General features: G+C 38.5%; 1 protein-coding gene across 1 annotated transcript in view; it reads right to left on the bottom strand.

Annotated features, from left to right (window-relative positions):
- Epb41l4a (erythrocyte membrane protein band 4.1 like 4A) overlaps nt 1-23,933 on the bottom strand; it is a 215,824-nt gene that overhangs the window by 51,734 nt on the left and 140,157 nt on the right. The window contains exons 12-14 of the mRNA XM_010607904.1: nt 15,880-15,971; nt 14,443-14,520; nt 7,900-8,021 (exon numbers count right to left, since the gene is read on the bottom strand). Coding sequence (XP_010606206.1) covers nt 7,900-8,021; nt 14,443-14,520; nt 15,880-15,971 — 292 coding nt within the window. The remainder of the gene's footprint in view (nt 1-7,899; nt 8,022-14,442; nt 14,521-15,879; nt 15,972-23,933) is intronic.

Here is a 23,933-nt window from a genome sequence, read left to right as displayed (position 1 = left end):
GCTTCCTTAACTACAGTGGTACAGACTGCCTCTAGCCATAAGCAAATCACCATCCTAGACAACTCCTTCCTCAACAACTCTTTCAGTACCCACTCCAGACACTTGACACGCCAGGCCCACACTGAACCAGTCTTTTGCTTCTCCAGACTTGAAAAGTGATTAAATATACAAGATTGAAGCATACAAACCTAGACTTCTCAGCTTTTCCAATTCACCCACTATCCAATAAACCTGTCATTGCCAACAAATTATTAAACTACTCTATGCCTATGTTCTCTCATTTGCAAAATGGGGATACCATCAACTATTTAGATAGTGAATAGGAGGGTTAAACTGGGCAATTTACAATAAGTTTTGAGCATGGTGTTAAACATTAATGAGTGTTAAATAAAAAATTGCTCTTATCTTACTTAATATAATTAAACTCCTATAGATTATAAGCCAAGTTTTATTCAATTGTTTTGTGAGTCAAAGAACAGGGCCTTATGCCAGGGTGGTGCTTAATAAATTCTTGTTGAATACAAAGGGGAAGAAAACAAGGTGTCATTTATTTTAATTCACTAAAGCTATGACTTTAACTTGATGCATAACAGGTCTTTAGTTCTACTTGCTTTTCTAGTTTTGGCAGCTATGCTTGTAGTGCTAGACACTCCCAATAAAAGTAGAAACATTAAGTTTTCAAAGAAACTCTAAAAAAAATCTTTTACAGAATGAAAATGAGCATCAGTTTCATAGCAGACTAGAAACGGGGGCCAAACAAGGAAAGCAGCCTTGCACAACACATGTGCCCAATGATGTGATCTGCCTAATACTTGTTCAGTTAACACTGTTACTGCCTCTTCCTCTCTTTGCTAGGTAACATGTCCCAAAGAACATAAGCAGCTTTTTCTTAATGAACTGAAATAAAAGAGGGCTTACTTTAAGTTAGCAGAATTTGCTATCTTCAATAATATCTTCTAAAACAAGAAGAAATTACACATGGGTTGTGTATTTTCATTTTTGTGTACTGTGGATTGAACTCAGGTCCTTGAGATTGCAAGACAGGTGCTGGAACAACTGAGCTAAATCCCCAGCCCATTATTTTCTATTTTCAGACCTAATATTCCAAAGACCTAGGTACAAACCCTGACTCTGCTCTTACTATTTGCATAACCTTGAACAAGTACTTAATGTTTCTAAGCTTCAGTTTCCTCATTGGTAAAAGTACTGTGGATTGAACTCAGGTCCTTGAGATTGCAAGACAGGTGCTGGAACAACTGAGCTAAATCCCCAGCCCATTATTTTCTATTTTCAGACCTAATATTCCAAAGACCTAGGTACAAACCCTGACTCTGCTCTTACTATTTGCATAACCTTGAACAAGTACTTAATGTTTCTAAGCTTCAGTTTCCTCATTGGTAAAAAGAAACAACAAAAATCATATCGCCTCCTTTCCTACAGTGTTAGTGAGAAGCTTATGCCCTCAAACAAAACCAACTCAAACTAGAAAGGGATTATGATAAAGATGCCATAGGATCGGAGGGACTGGAATTCCCAAGCAGACTCCCTTCCCCCTCAGGGAAGCACCCTCACCTTGTTTCTCACAGTGAGTCAACTCCAGAGAAGCAAACCAGCTTCTCTGTTCAGCGCTGTACCTGGTACCTGGTACAGCAGCACAAGAAGACTTGGTCCTACCCAGCTGGGGACTCCACTGAGTTCCAATTCACCTCCTCTGGGGAAAGAATCAGATTCTGTAGTTTACCCAGATGTTTGATCCTTTTTAATTTGAAAATTTTATTTTTATTGTCATTAGTGTGTGTTTGCAGTACATAACAATTACATTCATTGAGTAATTTGTCCAAGTACATAACACGTCTTAATTCTCTTTTATTTTCCATTTGTCTTCCCTTCCCCTCTCTCTCCCTCCATCTCTTGTTCCTCTTCTCATTTGTAAAAGATCTATGTCCCTATTTCCTATTACCTACCTTTTGCATTGCTTTTTAATATACTTTTATTTTGGGCTTCTTATATAAGAGAAATGATGTGATATTTAAGGTTATGCATCTGATTTATTTCACTGAACATTAAGGTCTCAGGTGCATCCATTTTCTCACAAATGTCTAAAGTCTAAGAATTTCTCTGTCTCTCCTGCATTTGTCGCATCCACCTCAGGTCACCAACAGAGAAACTGGCCAGCTTTTCCCAGGTGAATCATTTGCTACAGGGTCTAGAGCTACCTGACACCATCACCCTCTAGGGTTGGCCAGCTGATCTAGTAACTACAAAGTGCTCATGTACAAGTTGCGGAGAGTGTTTGAAGCAAATGTAATGCTCACAGAGGATACGAGAGAGGTCCACTTTGAGCCCTGGGCAGGCACAGACCTCTCTCAAGCCACAAGGGGATCTAGCCATTGAGCACAGCTCCGTCAAGCAAGGATTCCCAAGAGGCAGCCCTCAAGCCAAATACCTCAGAAATGTTTCACTGCACAGAGATTTTTTAAAATGAAGTTAACTGCCAATTATTTTAAGTTCTAGAAAGTTTCCATAAGCATCTAGATTTTGTACTTCTCTTGAAACACTGGAAGATTTGTCAACACTGGGTTCACCCTCCTCAGCAGAAAAAACTGGCTTACTCCAAGTAGCAGCTGTCTGAGCATAAACCTTCAGACAGACACAGTGCTCACAGCTCATCCACAGAGCCAGAATAGCACAAAAGGTCAGCCCGTCTTACTTTTCAGTAGTTCAGAGACGCTGCTGTAGTATTTATTTCTGTGTCCACCAGTGCACTACTTCTAAGACCTTACAATGCATCACATAATCACAGCATTGTTTATTTGCTGCAATTGGCTCCACCCATTATCTTCTTTACTGCAGTAATTATGGATAATACCTAAATAAGTCCGTCTTTATTGCCTATTTACAGTAGAGACTCTTTGGACAACAACCTACCTATCTGAGTTGTCACGAACTCATCAGAGAAAAGGCTGTACAAATACGTGCTTTTCTCACCTGCCATCTCTCTTCTCACTTTACTCCCGACTCAGTTTTGATTTTCAGGAATGTTCTGGCTGCCTGCCCTGGCGCTGAACTCCTCAGGGCGGGGCAGCAGGCTGCTGGGTGCAGGGCTCCTGACTCTGGAATGTACTTCCTCATAGTGGTGCCAACACCCAAACCTGGCAGACCCTAAACACAATGGCTTTTAAGCTCCCTGGCATTTACTATTTCTGACCGAGAGATGAATACAAGACTTTTTAAACTCAAAACTGAAATGCACATTAAGTAGAGTAGTCTAGGTATACTGAATATTTTAACTTCAGAAAAAATAAAAAGAAAGTCCTCTAAAGTAAAAAGTCATGTAGTGTAAATTACTGATACAACTGAACAGAAAATAATGATTTCCTTTCTATTATAACTTGTTTTTCATTATACTTAACTGTTAAATGAGGGATGAGAAAATATGCTGATAATTACAAAACCTATAGTTCTAAAATTGTATTTTAGAAAGAATCTTAAGACAGAATTTAGTCCATAAAATTAACAGCACGATTTATCACAGTAAAAGAAAACTATCTTATTTAAACTATAACTACATTCTTCCAAATGCAAAATAAAGTCATAAAATAAATTCTTGTGCTTTAAAATAGCTAAAAATCAGCTTTCATTGTAATTATCAAAATTTTAAGTAGCTGTGGCAAGGTAATATTTTTGTTTTTCTTTGGCCAGTAAGAAAGTTTTTTGAACCTTTTTTTTTTTTTTTGCCACGCTGGAAACCAAACCCAGGGCCTCACTCATGCTAGGTGAGCACCGTACCACTGAGCTACATGCCTGGTCCACTGAAAACCTTTTAATGGGAGCTGTTTCTTTCCTGCCCAGCTACCCACGAGTGAATCCCAGGAGCAGGAAGCTTGAAAGAGGCTGCTCTGGAGCAGCAGGCGTGGTGGGAAGAGGGAAGGGAAGGTGGCAGGGTGGTCTCTCCAGGCTCCTCTCTCTCACTCTCAGAGCGGCTCCACACAGGCTGCCCACCTTCACAGGCCTGCTGGGCTTGGGCAGGTAGGTAGCCTGGGGGCACCGCTGCGATTGACCAGGTGAACACCAGAGGGCCTGCTGCAAATACTCTGCTCTGAGTTAGCACCTCCCACACTCACACCCCTGCCACCTTTCGAGTGGGGGCCAGCACAGTCTGGCTCTGCACCAGCCAGGGTCAACAAAGGCTCAATGCAGAATACATCTGAGATAATAAGAAAACATAACATTTGCAAGAATGGAATAAAACTGACCCCAGCCCTATGACATCCTTTATCTGTAGCCAGCAGCAACCACAGCCCTGGATCACTAGGCACTTACTAAATGGTTCTTTGGTTTCCCAGGATGGTCACTCTGTCATGCGTGGGTCACCTACAGTTTCCCAGAGCGCATCACAGTACTGTGGAGTGGGGGCTTCAACAGTTAAGCTAAAAGCATCCAAAGTCAAAGTGAAACATGCTTATAGTAAAGTCTTAGTACTTCAACACAGCATTGTTTAATCCTCTTTTTAGAAGAAAAATGACGGCTACTCACATACATATAGGTATTAAAATATACATATATAATAAGTCATGAATGCTTAAGGATATTACTACCAGGGTACTCACTTTTATTATGGTTTTCAAATTGTAAACACTTTATAGACACAAGAATTAAAGACTAGCTAAATAAATTATGTCATATCTATACATATATTTATACAGCAGAATAGCACGCAGACATTAAAATGGTGCGTTATAAGAACATTTCAAGATGCAGAACATATCCATGACATATTAAATAAAAGAGTAGATTACAAACTAGTGTACCACTTTTGTGGAAATTATATACAAATGCCTAAGATACAGTGCTACTACAAGTAGATGGTATTCAATGTAAGAGGGTTGGTTGTTTTTTTGCTAGTTTGTTTTTTTTCCTGGGTGGAAAGGCTCCAAGTTTTGAAAGTTTCATAAGGGCAATCATGTATTTTTGTAATAATGTATAACATGCGCTACATTTTTTTAAAGACCACATAGCCAGGTGTAGTGGCACACACCTTTAATCCCAGGAGGCTGAGATAGGATCACAACTTGATCACAAGTTCAAGCCTACTCTGGGCAACTTAGCAAAATCCTGTCTCAAAATAAAAAATAAAGAGGCCTGGGGATGTGACTCAATGAGAAGACCTTGGGTTCAATCCCTAGTATTAAATAAAAGAATAAAGTACCCACATGAAGCTTGGAGGTATCCTCAGAGAACACCTATACCATAAGACATACCTATAACAGCCTCATTCCCGACTGAAGAAGGGATGGGTTTTAATATGTTCAACCCGAGAGAACATGCTGCAAGGGCCCTCTTCACATCCTCTATGGCATGGCAGAATGGAACCCGGCAGGCCGGTCTCAGGTGGAGTCAGGATGAATGGAACACTGTCCGGGTTACTCTGTACAAACTGTATTTAGCTGGATCTATGTACACCATTAGAAAAAACTCTGTCTCTAAGTGACACTTCTAGTATTTAGATCTAGAGAGTGTCCCCCCCAAGGAAGTGGGGCAGAGGAAGATATTTTCATAAGAGCACATGAGCAGGAAGAAAAGGGGGGAAATCAGCAAGGGTATATACAAAGAGTGTGTGTGCTTCTGCATCACAGTGGAATGAAATGTTGACCTGCAGCAGCGAATGCATTTGATATTCTCAGTTGTTCTCTAAACAGTTTTATAAAGCACACATGGTATTTCAGAATACCATAGGATTTAAGAGTTTGCTTATTATAACCATGGAACATCTGAACCAAATGGAATTTAAGACTGCTCATTGAAAGAGAAATACAAAATCTTAAGATAAAGTATAAGACTAGGCATTAGAAGTCAAAATTTTTAGCCCAAGACACCTACTTATTATGTAATCACAGGAAAGTTCTCTGAGTGGCCTTGAATTGACCCCGTTCTCCTTCCTTCTTGTCTGCAGTTCTTACAAACAACCATAAAATATGCTGGAAATGCCACATCCTGAGATAAGGAGGAACTGCCTAATGTGCCGCAGCCCTTATTCCTGTCCCTCGTGGGAATGTCACATCTCGAGTTAAGAAGGAACTCCCCCGGGCAGCCCAGACTTTGTTCCTCTCCCCTTGGAAGCAGGAGGTCTGTCAAAGCTATAGCCCAGTAAGTCAGGTGGCCTCTTAGGTCTATAGCCCCCAGCATTCTGGGGTCCCTCATGTACAGTAGAAGTAAGGCATGCTCAGTCTCCAACGTCTGCCCCAGGCAACTTTACCGAGCCCCCTGGGAATCAGGGTGAAGGATGGGGGGGTTCAATGGATTCTAGTCTCCTGTCCCTTGTACCAAACTGCATGTAATAAATCTTCACATATCTGATGTGTGAATGCTTTCTGTCTCCCTGTACTCAGACCAGCGGTAACCAGTGCACACTGAACCCATTCCATAGTAATCTAGATCAAGGGATCTGTGAGCCCTCAGTTTCCTCACCAACCAAATGGAGGTAACAATAGAACTGACGTGACCAGATGATGTACTGCACATTTAGATCATGTTTTATTTTTGTCACTGCCGACCACCAGAAAGAATTGCTCACTCTCAGTCCAATGACAAGAGGGAACCTACCATCAGATTTAATTTGATTTTAGAAATAATAAGTGTTACTTTTGCACTAAAAGTGGTGTGACACACATATTTTCTTCAAAAGCTTTGCATAAAGATTAAATGAAACTATGGATATCATAAAGCAATGTCAATTCTCACATGATGATAATTACTGTCATTAAAAGTTCCATTCACTTTACACAATGTGATAGAAAGACCCAGGAGACCTGGGTCTCTGTCCCAGTCCCACTGAGTGTAGCAGCTGGGACCATGTCTTCCTCATCTGTAAAATGGGGACATACTCTTTGCCTTGCCTCATTTCATAATGAAAGGGCTCTGAAGAGTGTTAGACAAAGATGATAAGTAAGCCACCGACCAAAGTTAATGCACTGCTTCGCGGTACAGTTCTGTCCCATTCAGAATTTTGAGCTTTGAGCTTTGAATATACAGGTTAAACTCATTGATTAGGAAGTCTTATTACAGAAATAATCCGCATCAGAAACAAAAAAATTTGAATAAGCCAAATGTCCACCAGCAGTAGAACAGATACGCACTAGAATACATACACAGCATGAAAAATAAATGTACTTAGTAACACTATACACAATAAAGACAAAAAGCACCAAGACACAAAAGAATATACACCATGACTCATTCATGTAACAGTAAAAACAGGCAAACTAACTTGTTCAGGGAAAACCTACATAAACAAGAAAAATTACAGTGAAAAATAAAGAGATGATTATCACAAGTTAAACAGGCCTTTTCTCTGATTGGGGGGGGTAAGATGGTAAGAGTATGATCAGGGACGTTCCCACCAGGGACATTCGTGGGTATTGGTTGTTTTAAGCTTTTTGTGCATATTTACACATATGTATGCTCACCTGCACATACATATGACTTTTTGTGTCTAGGTTGTTTCCTAATAAAAGATTTTTTTAAAAACCACTGAATTCTGTACAAATGATGTAATGCCAACAGTGCTGCTTTTTTAAAAAATGACTTAAACTAACAGTTTGCTTAGATTTCAATTTCAGGTATATCAAAGTAAAAAATTATTCAGCTGAGATTTTATTTGAAATAAAACCCTTGCAAACAACAAGTGTGTCATTTCTCAGGTCATGGTGATTCAAGTGACTATGTATCTAATTGCTAATAATTACAGATTGTTTAGGTGTTTCCAATGGCAAATTCAAAATCCCAGTATTAAGAATAAAAAGACTCGAGGGCCACAGTTCACCCCCTGAGCACATCCCACACCATCACCTGAAAGAAAAGACCAGGTTCCACGGAGGACTTGGGGGCACCATGCCTTACCAGCAGTCTGTGTGTGTGCTGCTCTCTTAGGGTAAGTCTTGCTTCGACTTCTTGCCACATTCTGATCAGGCCGGGGAAGTTGGATAGAAAGATCTCGATTCATCTGCAAAGCTGTCCTGCCACTAGAAAATGAACATTTTTAATTAGCAAAGGCAAAAACACTCAGACACAAAATTAAACAGCTCATTCAGGAATATCCACAAAGAAGAAAAACACAAAACTCAACTGGCCATAAGCACACAGAAGGTTTTAATTGATTCTCACTGTAATATTAGTCAAGGAAGTAGCATTAAATTCTAGGGGCATTTTATGTTAGGTAGAACGAAAAATCTTTCTGAAGGAGAAACAGGAAGAAAGGGTTTATTAAAAGAGGATTAAGCCAGGTGTGGTGGAGCACGCCTGTAATCCCAGCACTCAGGAGGCTGAGGCAGGAGGATCGCTGTGAGTTTGAGACCAGCCTGGGCCACACAGTGAGTTCCAGGTCAGTCTCAACTACATAGTGAGAAGCTTTCTCTAAAAAAAAAAAAAAAAAAATTGGAGTTACATGATTTCAGCAGAATGATGAACTAGAAATAAAGGTTGCTGGCAGTCTTCTGCTCTACAGCTAAATGGTAAAGAAACCATGGCAAATGCACTAAATTAAAATCCAGGTGGATTAAAGATCTAAATATTAAAACAGAAACACTAAACTTGCTGGAAGGTAAGTTAGGCAGAACTTTGGAAGACATTGGCATAGGAAAAGGCTTTATGAACAAATCCTCAGTAGCACAGGAACTAGCAGAAAGAATCAACAACTGGGATCTCGTCTTATTAAAAGGCTTCTGCACTGCAAAAGAAACCATCAACAGAACCAAGAGACAACCTACAATGTGGAAAAAATCTTTACCAGCTGCTCCTCAGACAAAGGACTATCATCTAGAATATATAAAGAACTCAAAACAATCAGTCCCCTCAAATATAACGACCCAATTCAAAAATGGGCATCTGAAATGAACAGACATTTCTCAGACAAAGAAGTAAAAGCAGCAAGTAAATATATGAAAAAATGTTCCACATCACTGCTCATTTGAGAGATGCAGATGAAAATAACACTGAGATTCCACCGCACCCCACAAAGAATGGCGGCTATCAAGAAATCACACAACAACAAATGTTGGCGGGGTTGTGGGGAGAAAGGAACCCTTCTCCGTTGTTGGTGGGAGTGCAGACTGGTGCAACCACTATGGAAATCAATATGGAGATACCTCAAAGAGTTAGGACTAGAGGTTCCATTTGACCCAGCCATCCCTCTGCTGGGCATCTTTCCAAAAGAATTAAAAGAATCATATCACAGTGATATATGTGCACCTATGTTTATAGCAGCACAGTTTGTAATAGCTAAAAGTTGGAAACAGCCCATTTGCCCATCAGTTGGAAACTGTATAAAGAAGATATAGTTTTTCGATAAAATGGAATACTACTCAGCCATAAAGAATGAGAAATTAGATTCATTCATAGGAATATGGATACATTTTGAGGATATGCTCCTAAGTGAAATAAATAAGTCACACATGTGTAAATACCGAATAGTTTCCCTGGTGTGAAATACTATAATAGTACATAAGATCCTAATGAGATAATTAACAATGTGAAATAGGAAGAAAAAGGCTGAAGGTGTAGGAAAAGTGGGAAGGGTAGGGGAAAGGGAATAAGGGAAAAGAAAAAAATATGAGAAAATGGAAATAAAGTGTTTGTAAATGGGGAGGGGAGGAAGGGGTGAAGGGAGGGCAGGGACAAGGGGAAAAATGAGAACCAAGACCTGTCATGTAAAAGTACAAGATCTCAATGATGAATGTAACTGTACTGTATACCTAAAATGTACCAATAAACTCAGTAAAAAGAAAAAAAACCCATGGTGACAAAAAAATAATAAAGAATTAAATTTATCACTTAAATGATTAAAAACAAATCACAAGACAACACTTCCACATGACAGTCCACATGGTGTACTTAGAGAGAAAACTGGAAAGCATTCCCTGCAGGACCCAGTAGTGTGATTTTACCCTAAGCCCCACCTTGGCACAACCAGCCATTCATTCTGCCCTCCTCACCTAGCAGGACATGCACCCAGGAAGATCAAAAGCAGTCAGTCCTACAGCTTTCTCTGGGTGGACTAACCTTCTCACGTAATTTTCCTAAGAAACTGCATAAACTCACATGCTAGATTTCAGCGAACGTTCGTTCATCTTACTACAAATTCATCTCACAAGTGCTGAATTTGAGCCAGTGAGTGACCTGGATTGCATGAAGGAGGGTCTCACGGAGATACAGGAAAAACGCATTTCTATATGTCTCGTTTGCTCCACTACCAGGAGAACTACCTATGAGAGATAATGAAGTCTTTTAATGACCTCAAATCTGATCCGCCCTACATTTATAGGATAATTATTAGTGAAGATCCTCTCAAACAAGATTAGACTTATAACATGAAATTAAGCTCTTATGTTTCCGTGAATGTTTCCATTCCTCACTATCCACTTTTTATTAAAAATAAAGATGCCTGCAACAGTCTCTAAAAAAAAAGGGTTCCTCATCAGGCTAAGGGAACGCTAGTTGATATGAGGAACCATGAGAGTAAAGGTGCCAAGTCCCATCGGCGAGAGTAATTCATGTTCAATAGTTCACAGGAATGGAAGACAAGGAACAGGCCGTGGCAGGCTTTCTTTCCCTTGAAACTTCATTATTTTTTAAAAGGTATACAATGTAACATACATTTCTGAAAAGCTAAAAAACATTCTATAGAAAGAACAAAATTCTATTATAATCAAGGGTTTGGCGTATAAAGATAAGATCTGACATTAGACTTTCTTATCAGAAAGGCTTAGGCACTGTGCATTACCTTGCACAAAGAAAGAAATATCTGCTATAAAAGTATAACCCAATATGCTGACCACTAAAGCATTTCGCAATGATATTGTTAAGTGTTATTCAATTTTCCCTCGTGGTTTCTCTCTCAGGAACAGAGGAGAAATAAGAAAAGTCATAAGATTAATGAGACTAAGGTCCAGAAACATAAACTGATCTGCCACAGGCTGCGCAGGGCCATGGACTAAAACAAGCTTTCTGATCCTCAGCTGGCCAGTGTGGCACAGCTTGGTGGCATGGGAGAAGGGACAACACTCAGTCATTTGTTTAAGCAACAAGCCATGTCGAAAACATTGCTTTGCCTTTCCCTAGGTATGGGGTTTTAAGCAGCTTGTTTTTTAAAAATATCTGCAAATTCAGTTTTCGCATTTATATTATACTTCCACTTGTTCTATTTCCTAGCAGCAACAGTCTTCTACAGCATTCTGACTATTTCCTTGGGACAGAAAGCGATGAACAAGCACATGTGAGTCTAGCAGTGATGCTGACAGGAGCCCGCCTACAGCTCTGGTGGCTCCATGCTGTGAAATGACAAAGCTCCGTCTCCACTTCCCGCCTCCTTAAAACTCTAGCGTAAAGCCCCTTTCTCTGACAGTTCTGGCTCAAAGTGAGGAAAAGGATAAAGAACTAGGCTTAAATCCCAGGCTTGCCATTTTCTTTCATTATTTTTTTTGAGGGGCCTCCAAATTCTCATCTGTATAATCAGGGATATGATTGATACCTCCTCTGGCAGGCCACTGTCAGGATCAAGTAAAGTAGCACACGGGAAAGCACCTGGCACTAAAGAGATTCTCAGGAGAACTAGGTCTGTCTTCCATGCTTCACGAAACATAAGATCCCACTAAAGCTCCTTCAATTTAAGTCCAAGGAAGATGTCTGGGCTCCAAGGGGTGGGTGGGTTTCTCAGGCCTTACTCTTATTTTGGGAGTATAGATTTCACACAACTCATCCACTCATCTAAACCAGAAGTCCCTTACAAACAATAGGTAAGAACAAGGTCAATTTTTAAGGGACTCTTAAGGAGACAGCAATGCAAAACAAAATATTTAATCAACCAAAAATTTAATCAATTTCCTTTTCAGACCATTGGTTTTGGAAACACACACACACACACACACACACACACACACCCCACCCCATAGGACTCAGAATATCAGATTTCAGCTTAGCCTTTCCTCCCATCTTAATCATGAAATGTGATTTTTCCTGCATCACTAAAAATATCTGATTTTTTTCCTTCTTAGGTAATGATGTTTGCTCAAAAGGTATCAGAATCTCCCTGGCATTTTTGCAAACCCTAAAATGCAGGACAAAATGAACAGTAGAATTCTGTCTTCCTCTGCCATATACATGTTCACACACAACCACAAAATGCCAACGTATAACACATACACACTTATAAACACAGACAACATTTACACACTGCAGCTACTTGATATGCTGTTCTCTTTTCCCCATGCTCTGCAAGCCTGTAGGGTAAAGGAGAGGCTATCTGTATTCCAGAGCTCTACTCTTATTCCAAGATATCTCCAGATGTCTCAAAATAGACACATGATGCTGGTTCAAGGCTGTCTGTCATCTTCTGACAAGACAGTCTATACCTTTCATGACCATCCAGCAATCAGAGATCTCAGCTCTGCACAGGGGGGTGAAACAATACCTTTCTTCAAAGGTGGTATAAAGTTAGTGCTTGCTCCATTCAGATGTATAGATTTGGGTTTCATTAAGATTTACTAGGCAGTTAACATTAACCATGAAATCAGAACAGATTTAGCAGAGCCTCCAATTCTACAAAGGTTACCTTTAATTAGTTTCTTGGAAGAACTTATATTTAATATGCAAAATCCATTAACTGTCTAATAATAATTCCCAATAGCCACAACATTTGCATTTTGATACATCTGAGAAATCAGGTGCAGTTAAATATGTGGACTTCAACTACAGCACATGTTAAACAGCATAATTATAATTTTAATAGTATAAACACTAAGACAGATGCCTTTCACTGGCTCCCTTCAATAATAGGGAGATAGCTTTACACATTTTCTTTATAACTCCAGCAGTTTTAACCCACATAGAAGAGAACAGCCCAAATATTGGCTATTAGCTTCTTAATATGAAAGTGAATAATCTTTCCTGAAATTCCTCATAATTATATCACTAAGGAAGAACTCTGAGAACTTGGAGATACATATATGTGTGTGTGTATATGTATATGTGTGTGTGCATATATGTATATATGTATATATTTATATATATGTATATATGTATATGTGTATATGTATGGATGTGTGTGTATATATATATATATATATATATATATTGGTACCAGGAATCGAACTCAGGATATATATTTAAACATCAACAAATACTTTCATATAAAAACCAAGGATAGCTATAATACAATAACACTTAAGTTTCTCTTAATGACGAAATGAGCAAACCTTTCACTGAGTAACATATGCAGATGGATACACTGAACATTTAATATTAATCACACTTTTATCCAATTTTCTTTGGTCTCAATTAAAACCCCAAAAGGGTGTTATTAAAAAAGAGGAATTCAAATCTGCCACACTCTATTGCTCGACACTATTTTTATGCCTCCAATGGAAGCATTTCTTTAAGTGATGTCTCTGGTGGAACAGACAGACGAGCATTCCATCCCCTGTGTGGCACTTCTGCACCCCGCCTGGTTGTACAAGACCCAAAGGCCTGCCTCGCTGCCTCAATGACACTGCAGCTCTTTGAAGGCAGAGGTGGCTAGAGCTCACTCTTTGTGTTTCCGGGCTCCAACACAATGCACTGCATTTCACATGTCTCCCACTAAACAGAATGAATTGAAACAAAAATTCTTTTTCTCAAAATATAGCACTCACTCCTACTTATAGAAAAAGACACAAGCATCTACCCAGATGCAGGACAAGCAGGGTTTTGCCCTCTCAAACAGGCTAATTGTCTCAGGGTTAAAAAGGCTGCCATGTTAGACCACAAGAGTATCAGTTCTCCTCCACTGCTTAATAGCTGGTTACCTTGAAAAGTGACTTGGGCTCTCTGAGCCTTAATTTCCTCAAATTAATGGGCATAATATTACAGAAGACCATGAGGATTAAATAAGACAAAAATGGAAAATAGCAAAATAGTGGCATTTATAACTGCTCAATAAAATTAAAATATAGCTAGCAATACTACATAAAGGCTTTATACAAACATGTATAGTCATTTTGTGGCTCAAAACTACCCTTTGATGTACAATATCAGGTATATATTGTGTTACACAGTAGGTCACCTAAATGCCCTAAGAATACAATCAATCAGCTACTATTCAGAATATCTACTATTTATATTCACAGTACATAATTAGAAGTTATAACTGTATCAAATGAAATTCTGAAGGCAACAAGCCCTACTATGTTCCAAAAGTCCTACACTTAAAGCTAGTGCAGGCACTACTAAAGTTAAATCTGGAAAAACACTTTTTGTTGAAGAAGACAGCTTTAATGAACCATTATACTTAGAAAACACAAACACACTGAGGGAGAAAAACATTAAATCATATACTTCATCATGCATATATGTGGGCAGCTGAATTAAATATTTATTTACAGGTGCAAACCCTAAGGAAAAAATGTCACTTGCCTGTACCGGTGCTTATAACTTATGGATCCAAACTTGCTGAGTTTCCTTGACAATGAATTTGATTCAGTTTCTGGCATCCTAATTGATTTTAAAAACAAATGTAAAGAGTCATAAACAGATATTCATGCAACATCTGAGCCTCAAGTCATATAGAAACATAATGATGCAATGCTATTCAACAGAGCTAGTCAAAATATTTATTCTACATATTGGTAGGAAATAGCAGTCAGTTATTTGAAGGTAAGAGTGGAAACTCAACCACACCTTAGGATATTACATGTATACAATATCAAATAGTCATACATTGTGAAGAGTGTTACATTTATCACTGCCTTTCAAAGATTTAACTGTGAATAAACTTACTTTCTCCCCTTAAATTATCTTTGGAATTTTGTCACTATTCCGATGTACTCATGTTAAGGTTTTCATAGCAGGTTATCATATCTGATGTGGTAGTTCAATACACTCCACTACTTTGCATTTCAGGGTACTTTCAACTGGTACCACTATAGGGAGCGCTGCAGCCCAGTCCCACCAAACTGGAGGCAAAACCATTCCCCTGATATAAACTGCATAAAGGACACTGGTCATTTCTTAGAATATTTCTCCAATTGGAATATTCTACCTTATTTCAGTTAAAAACCAACACAAAACAGTAAAGCTCAATGGATGACCTGCTAAATTTTTTATTTATCTTTACTATGTAAGGGCACAGAACAATGAAAAAGGTGTGCCCACAGTGGAAAGGTGAATTTTCTATCCTCACCTTCTGAGGACAGCTACATGTAGTTTCTGGCACCCTATTCCTAATTTCCCAGGATATGACACCTTCTCCCTGTTATTTCTTCTCATATTCCTCTTTTGACTCTTGTTGTCCTCCAAATGCAAAGAGGGTCCAGAGCACGGTTTTTGGCTTTTTGCTTTGTGTCCTTTTTCATCTTTCCCACAAGTAACTTCATCCAGACTCTCTGTCTTAAATACTCATCTATATACAGCTTCTATTAGGGGAATGATACAGCCCACAAAGTAAGGGGGGTATTTAAGACAGAGAGTCCTATACACCCAGTTGCCTAACTACATCATCACTTAGACAGATCACAGGCATTTCAAATGTAATACATCCACAGAAGAACACTTAGTTTCTAATAATACCACATAGATACAAAATCCGCACTTTTATATAAAAGTAAAAAGAATTATCCCATCATTTTCTGTACACGAGCAAAAATGGTGTATCTGTAAGTATGCATGTGTGTGTGTGTGTGTGTGCGTGTGTGCGAGCGCACGTGCGTCTGTATTACTACATCCAGAGAACCGAGGCGATACAAATTAATAAAAGGGAAACACATTTAAATTCCTGCTTGTAGACAGAACAGGTTCTTGTTATAAAAACAAATGTGCCTTTCATGTGTGAGAACAAGTTTCCCAATAACGTACCTAAAAAACGTGTGATGTTCTACACTGCATTTCCAGAGATGCTTGCAAGCAGTTTTACTCCGAGCTTCAAAAAAGAATGAAGTTTCATTGCACTGAGAGAAAAAGACATAAGAGAATAATGAGTCACTGATCTGAACGCTTTTCAGATTACAGCCCTGTTAGGTAACAGAAATTCATGAATGCAGAGAGATTATTAACACATAAAACAAAAAAATAATTATTTCTTGGTAACTATTTTGGATGGTAGCACTAAAATCATTTTCTAATAATTAAAATCATAAAATATAAGTTCTGTCTAAATTTTAATGCAATCATTTATCTACTCTGTCCCATGACTCTGCAAAATATAGTAAAATGGCAAAAATCACTTCCTATAAATGGCTGTTACATGATAAATATTTGACTCTGTGAATATCACTCCCCAAAAAAGGAGATGCTTATAAATCTAGTCCTTAAGTGCATTATTTTCAGGTCATATTTAAACTGATATCTAAACAATCTCAGGAGAAACCACAGGGAATGACCACCACTGCAATATAATCTTGGCAAACTGGGTCACGAGACCTCTGTTTCATAGTTTCTCCATTCTGCATCACTATTGGGTAAATTAAACTACATAAAATGATAGATATAAACAGTCACATTATAGGTATACAGTAAATTTTAGGTATTATTTTAATCTAGTAACATCATTATTTAATATATTTAATACATAACAATAAGGGCATAGTAACAATAATCTTAATTTTATATAAGATATTATTTGTGACAATTAAAAATAAGCAAAATACAATATGAGTGCTACAGTAATAAACCAGAAGCTCTGTGAAGTTATATAATTCCTAATATAGTTTCAAATTTTAAAAACCAAACTCAAGTCTCAAGTAATGAGTCTGGAATGAGCTTCCTATGGACTCATAAACACAAAACTGTCAGCGCAGAGAAATAATTGAAATGATTTGTTCCCCACTTTTAGCATGGACAGAACACTTATATGCATGAAATTCCTACGTCCAAATGGAATGATGCTGCTTAACTTGGGAGTTTATCTGTAAAAATGAAAGGGTGTAACGGGAATAAAGCCAACATATTTGTATTACAGCAAGGCTAGCAACCATCACAAAACCTTCCGTGGTGGAATAAAAAATTTAGGTTTTTTAAGATTCTCAGTCTTTTGACTTGGATGCTACTATTAAAATGTAGTGAGTGGAAAAAAATTGGAAATTTAGATGGCAAAGAAATAGTAAGTTCAGGTTAGGGTATTTTGATTTGAGATTACCCATGGAATGCTGAGCAGGATAGTGAGCTCTCAGATCAAAGCTCAGGAGAGAGGTCACATCTACGGACACTGGCGACCTCACTGGAGAGTAAACGCGATAGCTCAGAAAGAGACTGCAGAATATTAACGGGAGAATTGCAGGAAAGATGCTGGTGAAGGTTCAGAAAGGGAGTCCATGAACCTGGAGACCACGGTGTCAGAGGCTAGGAGACAGGGCACAAGTCTCAAGTGACCCAGAAAGGTCAAACTGGGCTTGAAAGGAGGTTACCACATTTCACGGTAAAAATTCTCTGGTGACTTCTGTGAGAACGGGGAGGGATCACACAATTAGAGATGAGGAAGAAAATTCAATGAACTCACAAAGTGTTTTCCTTAACTGAAAAAGAAACTGGGAGTAGAGGCAGGGGGAGACAGAAGTGGTGGGGGAGGGTTTCCTGGGATAGGAAAGCTCAGGCTCCTGCCAGGAGGTGGGAGTGCTTCACGGGGATTTCTTTTTTGTCCTCGTTTTCTTTTTAGAAAATATTGCACATAGCCAAAAGTCACCCAGGTGAGTACACAGTGACAACTCAATCTCACTCCTACAACAGTCCCCAAATCCCTTCCCCAGAAGCTACCAGTATTTCTATTATTAGGTGTGAGTGTTTTTAAAGGGACCTAGTTATCCTAAAATGTAATACATAGGTCATTCATTTTAAAATGAGTTTGTTTGCAACTGCATGCTGTCAGGTAAATTGTTAAGGTAAAGGAAGTTCCAGACCAGGCTGCCCCTGCCACCATCACATACTGAGCGCCGGTGCCTACAAGAAATGGTGGCTGAGGACAACCTCTCCGTGACACAGACTCTGTCCCAATTTAGCAGAAACATCTATTAGTAAGGTATACTTTAAGTATCTAAATCAAAATGTCAAAAACTTTTCAGTTTCATATATTCCAAATTCCAAAAAGTAGAAATTTAAAAGTATTCAGGCTTAACCAGAAAATATCTCCTCCCAACATCAAACTTTTCTTAGACTTGTTTTCATTTTATCCATCCTTCCCATTAATGCCTATGTTCTTTTACTTTTCAAGTAGAGACCTGGTCACAGGGTATCTAACCCTTAATACATTTTTTAACTACCATCATGTAATGAAATAATAAAAGGCTTGTTTAAATCCAACCAGAATTAAGTTTTTCTCAGGTTTATTAAAAGAACAAAAGAGTCTCCCAATAGGCCTTCTAATTATTTCTGCCATGCAAGTATGAACTCATTCTCCAATTGCAGGGGACTTTAAAGTAAGCTGTCTATCTTTTATCCCACCGTTGGCAGAATGATCCAAATACCAAAAGGAGGGTGAAAGTAACTAAAATGGGAGCCAGGTATTCTGGGTAAATTCTGTGTACTTTCGCCACATATAGTAACCGCTGGCATGAATGAGTTGGATGGCATTCCAAATGTCTCCTTCCACCACTTTCCTACTTATTAAACCTTTTCCAGATAGCTATGGCCAATTAGTGCATTTCCACTCATTCATACAAAGATGGGCAGCTGCTTCATTAGACTTCATCCGGAGCTAATGCTAAAATATCTTCTCCAATGCTTGCTTTTGTAAGATTACTCAGACATCTTTATAGCTTAGTCATTTCATGCCAGAAGGAAATCTATTGTCTGAATCTACTTCTTCTTATTTTACCAACCATCTGAATTATTTCCTTTTATTTTATAAACAAATCAAGCTTAAGTCACTGTATTCTCAGACAACATGTGGATATAACTGTCCTTTGGGTCTCTGTACAAACTAGGCTCATAACCTGAATTCCACTATCTGAAAGATCTCAGGACCTGTATCATGCTGACAAATTTCCAAATCCCTCTGTTCTTCTCAGGCTCTTTATCCATCTCTTCTGGCTGTATCCCTCCTGGCAAGCTTAAAGAAATAAATCTACTTTGCTTAGCTCCTATATGTACTGATGTTACTGACAGGATCACTACAGAGATCGCTCACACTGCAAACATCAGAGCCACTTGGTCCAGCCTCACTGCCTCTCCCAAGCCTGCGTATTTGACCAAAGACCCTCACTGTCACACACACAGTTCTGTACTGGTTTCTCCATGTATCTGTTTTGGAAAATAGCTTGACAGTCTGCCTTCCTGAGGCTCCAGAGAATTATGGCAACAAACATCTTCTCAATCCTATAGACACTTATATCACATCCAAGGTCAACAGAAATAATCCAAGGTACACTGTTAGGCCAGTCCTTAAGAACAAAAGAGAATAGTACTTCTAACAATGGCAAAATTGCAATCATTATGCAAATACCTAAAGACCCGTGCTGGGGAGGCTTTCTACTAGTCCTCCATGGAGGTAGAAGAGGCTACAGACAAGGGGGAGGATTACAAGAACGAAGATTACATTACAAGTCTAAAGTGCCACGAGACTTTGGGGTTTGGGGACTTTTACCTTCAGTCTATCGGAGATATATGGACAGACAAATACACACATACACTTGGTAACTGTTACTTCACACACAAAGGGAAAAACAATCAGAAGCCCGAAAAAAAATGATTAAAATAACTTTCTTCTTAAGTACAGCCAAAGTAAAGGAAGGCAAGTGAGGAATCAGAACAACAACAACAAAAAAAGTATCCTTCAGCTGGAAATACACACAAAAGAGATACTACAAAATTTTGAAAAATTTTATCTTTCTAAACGGTGAAGTTGAATGATTACAGTTTTAAAAATTGACCCTTACTTTTATACACAAGATAGTGAACACAATGTTTGTTTTACAGCTTTCCTCATAATTTTCAGTCTTTTTCTAGGCATCCTGAGTTCAAAACTGGCTAAACAAATAAAATACCAGCCTTCTTATTACTTGGAAAGGAAAGTCAGAAGGAAATGTTATAACACTGAGTATGTATTATCCTGTTTGCTCAAGCTTTATCTTTATATAACGCTCCTCAAAGAATGGTCTTACAACATCTTTACAGTATTGGTATAAAAGGGTTATAAGGTCAAAAAGCACGCGGAAGCACAGGGTTAAGTGACGAAACTTTTTAATGTGCTAATGTGCACTGTGAATTTGCCACTAGCTCACAGCGTAGGGGGCTGATTTCCTAGTTAGTGCGAGCAAGTATTTCACTTCAGTATAATTTCAAAACCATTCTATTAAGATTATTCTGCTTTTTAGTTGAAGGAATTCATAGAAACAAACCCAGAAGTCCAGATGGTTTACATCTGTTACTGTTTTACTCTATCTTTTCCTAATCTGCTCTTTAGAGAAACGGTAGTATTTCCAAAATGTCAACGTTTCTCTCTTACATGTGCATATTGATTACATTTTTGTTTGAATTATAATTTTATTTTTAATTTTATAAATGTCAAAAAATAGTCTCACAAATACTATTTAGCTTATTAAAATGAAGGAATATCTGCTAGAATCTAATGATATTTTTACTTTAAATCTTTTGTAAAAGAAATTTCATTACTTCTGAACAAATGGGCTTTGTGTTTTAATTACAAAGACACTCATCAACATACTACAGCAAGTGAAGGAAATGAAAAGCCATGCGCCTGGAAGACATGGGCTTTCCTTCTGGACCTGGGACAAGCTATCCACCAGACAAAACCAGCAGGAACAAGGTGATCCTTCAGTCCACTGTTATGCAAGACTTCACCAGCTCTGAGGGGTGTAGCACCAAGACAGTGCCAACAAAGAGACATGGACTGGGTCCCCAGCACATGTCCAAATTTCAACTAGGTAGTCAGTCTCACAACTGTACAGGACATCTGCTATCATCCTCACTCTACGGATAAGAAAATGTAGGTGAAATGGTCCGATGATTTGTCCAAAGTTAGGTGCGTGGGAATCCTGGATTGCAGCCCTGTTATCTGATCACAAGTCTAATGGTTCCTCGCAGAATCTGAGAGATTCCAAGCATTCAGGTGGGCATCAGAATTCAAATATTATTAAGAAAGCCACACGCAGAAACATTAAATCTATAGTACCAATATTCTCACATACTATGGGGGAAGATGCAAAATGGTACAACTATAGAAGGAGCCAGGGATGGAGAGGTGGACACAGCAATAGCAAACAAAACTATACATGCACTTACATTCCTCCAAACAATCCCATTTCTCAGAACTTGCCCCACAGATAACACTCCAAAATTACAAAAATACACATGCAGAAAGTTTGAATGAAGGAAAATTCTTAAATGCAAAATAATGAAAACTACCTAACTATTCAAGCATAAGCAATTAAGCTATGAGATACACTCAACACAGGACTCTGTACACAAGAATGAAAAACCTTTTCATTGATACATGACGTATGATCGGACCATAAAGTGAATAGTTAATTTTTACAAACGTTATTAAAGTAAAAGATACGATGCCGCTCACCCCCCATAATGTGCTCCCTCACTTTGAACACACTTATCCCATCCTTCTTCCTGCTTTGTGAAGCGGCTCTGGAAGTTCTCTTTCACGAGTGTCTTCAGATGCATTGTCATAGCTTAGTGTCCTGAAACAATTTAAAACATTTACCTTTTGCGGCCATTTTAACTTTGGGGAAGAACTAGAAGCTGCACAGTGCCAGATCCAGCGAGTAAAGTGGATACGGACACTAATGTTTCTACAAGCCTGCCTTTGGAGGGAATTGCACTTGGTAGCAGCATTTACTGTATTTTTGATCATATCTCAAAAAGACACACTCAAAAGGGAACTTCCAGAACTGCTCAGAAAGTGGCAACAATGGGATAAGTGTGTGCAAAGCAAGCATGCATGGGAGAGGGGCTAATTTTGAGAGGGATTAGCGGTAATGTGTCGTACAGCGGTTTTTTAAAATTTAGACATACACTGTATATTTTTATCATACCACATAGAGTGATTCTGGGGAGAGGAAAAAAAAAGAAATGCTGTAGAAAAAAAAAGAATACAAGGTAGAAAACAGTTAAGTTTGATGCTTGTAAATAAACAAGGATGAGGAAACTGGCCTGAAGGAATATAGGAGTTAGTCATACTTCTGATTATGCCCCTTTGTATGGCTTTTGACTTTGGCGAATGCGTTAATATTCTACATACTCAAAACATAAAAATTAAACAAGAATGTGAAGCAGAAGGAACCATACTGAAAATGAACTGAAACAAATAAACCTAATTAGATTTCAAGTGAATACCTAACCACAGTCATGACAAGGAAGAAAGGAACGCAGAGAGGGAGGGGGACCAATCCAAGTAAATTCTGAACACAGCACAGCACAGGCCCTGCCTTGGCAAGACACTGCATGTGGGTGAGAAAACTGCAAACAATTTTTGTGGTTTGACCAAAGTAATTCTGAAACTATTTGATATGTATTTTAGAACTGAGCAAATGAGTAAATGTACTACTGTTATTGGGAGCCACGGTTCTCACAGACAAAGGAAGGATATAAAAATATGAAATGGAGGAAGGCTAGGAAGAAGCCTGCGGGTATAAGGCGGGGTGGTTTCTAATGTGCGCGTGCATATGGATTACACATATTACGCAGGCACAGATTCCCTAGCTCTACCCACTGAAAACATCAGGAACCAAGGCAATCCCAGTACCAACAACCACACCTAGTACCAGATCTTGACCATTTTTGCACTGAAAGGAACCAGGACTCCTTGGAGAAACAGCCAATACTAGGGTAGTGGCAGGATAGATAGAGAATTCTCTTGAAACATCATTTTAAACCCAAGAGGAAAACAAGTACCCAAGGAATGATGGAAACAGTCCAAAGGACAGAAGGGACCAGAGTGAAGGGGCTCTTCTTAATCACATCTAGGAAAGCCTAAACATCAAAATAGCTACAGTAATATAAATCAATGAAAAACAAAGAGTAACAAGTTCATGCCACTAATAGATTAATAAATCAAAAGGAGAGAAAAGGGGTCTTTCTTAAAGCTGATGGCTGATAAATGTGAGTGGAGTAAGAGAGCTGGAAAACTCACATTTTGCAACCATCACAGTAAAAGACTGAATCAGACAAAAATCCTCAGTAAATCCCAATTGTACAGGAAATCTTGAAGAGAAAAAAGGTATTTTCATCATTTTAATATGCTGCATCTCACCACCAACCCTCCCTACCTTCAAGGGGAAGAAAAAGACCCAAACTAGGAATTACATAGTGAAGCAACCAGGTAATACCACGTCCAGGTGATCAAACTTAACAACCAATAAGGGACAAATGGCCCATGTGCCTCCAGATGTGACCCTGAGACAAACACAACTTCACTCATGAAGTTTTATGTCTGGGATGCATGATGTCGTCCCAGTCACAAAGAAATGGCAGCAAAATACAAAATGAAACATTTTCTGTTTTTAAACCATAGGGTACAACTATATTCTTTAAAAAAAAATAGACAATGTTATAAAGACAAAGAAAGGCTATGAAAACGTTCCATATGGAAGGACTCTAACTGTACTCGATACTCCTGGCGGGAAATGCCACAAACGGTACTCCTGTATAGAAGACAGACGATAAAGGTACAGCATCAACATAAATTTATTAAGATGATAACTGCATTGTGGCTATATCAGAAAATATCCTTATTCATGAGAAATATCCACTGAAATCTTTAGTCTGTGGCATAGGTAGCTTATTTTCATATTTTTAGAAAAGAATAGTGTGAGAAGAGAGAAAAGCACAAATATTAAGGAAGTGGAATAAAGTACAACTAAACTCTGGGTAATAGCAGATGAACATGTTCTTTGTAATATTTTAATTTTTACCACTCTGTAAATTTGGAATTATTTTCTTATATATAT

The sequence above is a fragment of the Fukomys damarensis genome, unplaced genomic scaffold (assembly GCF_012274545.1).
Source record: "Fukomys damarensis isolate Sample0158 unplaced genomic scaffold, DMR_v1.0_HiC HiC_scaffold_3, whole genome shotgun sequence".
NCBI classification, from domain to species: Eukaryota; Metazoa; Chordata; class Mammalia; order Rodentia; family Bathyergidae; genus Fukomys; species Fukomys damarensis.
Note: the sequence above shows the minus strand (reverse complement) of the source record. Positions and strands in the feature narration are given on the sequence as shown.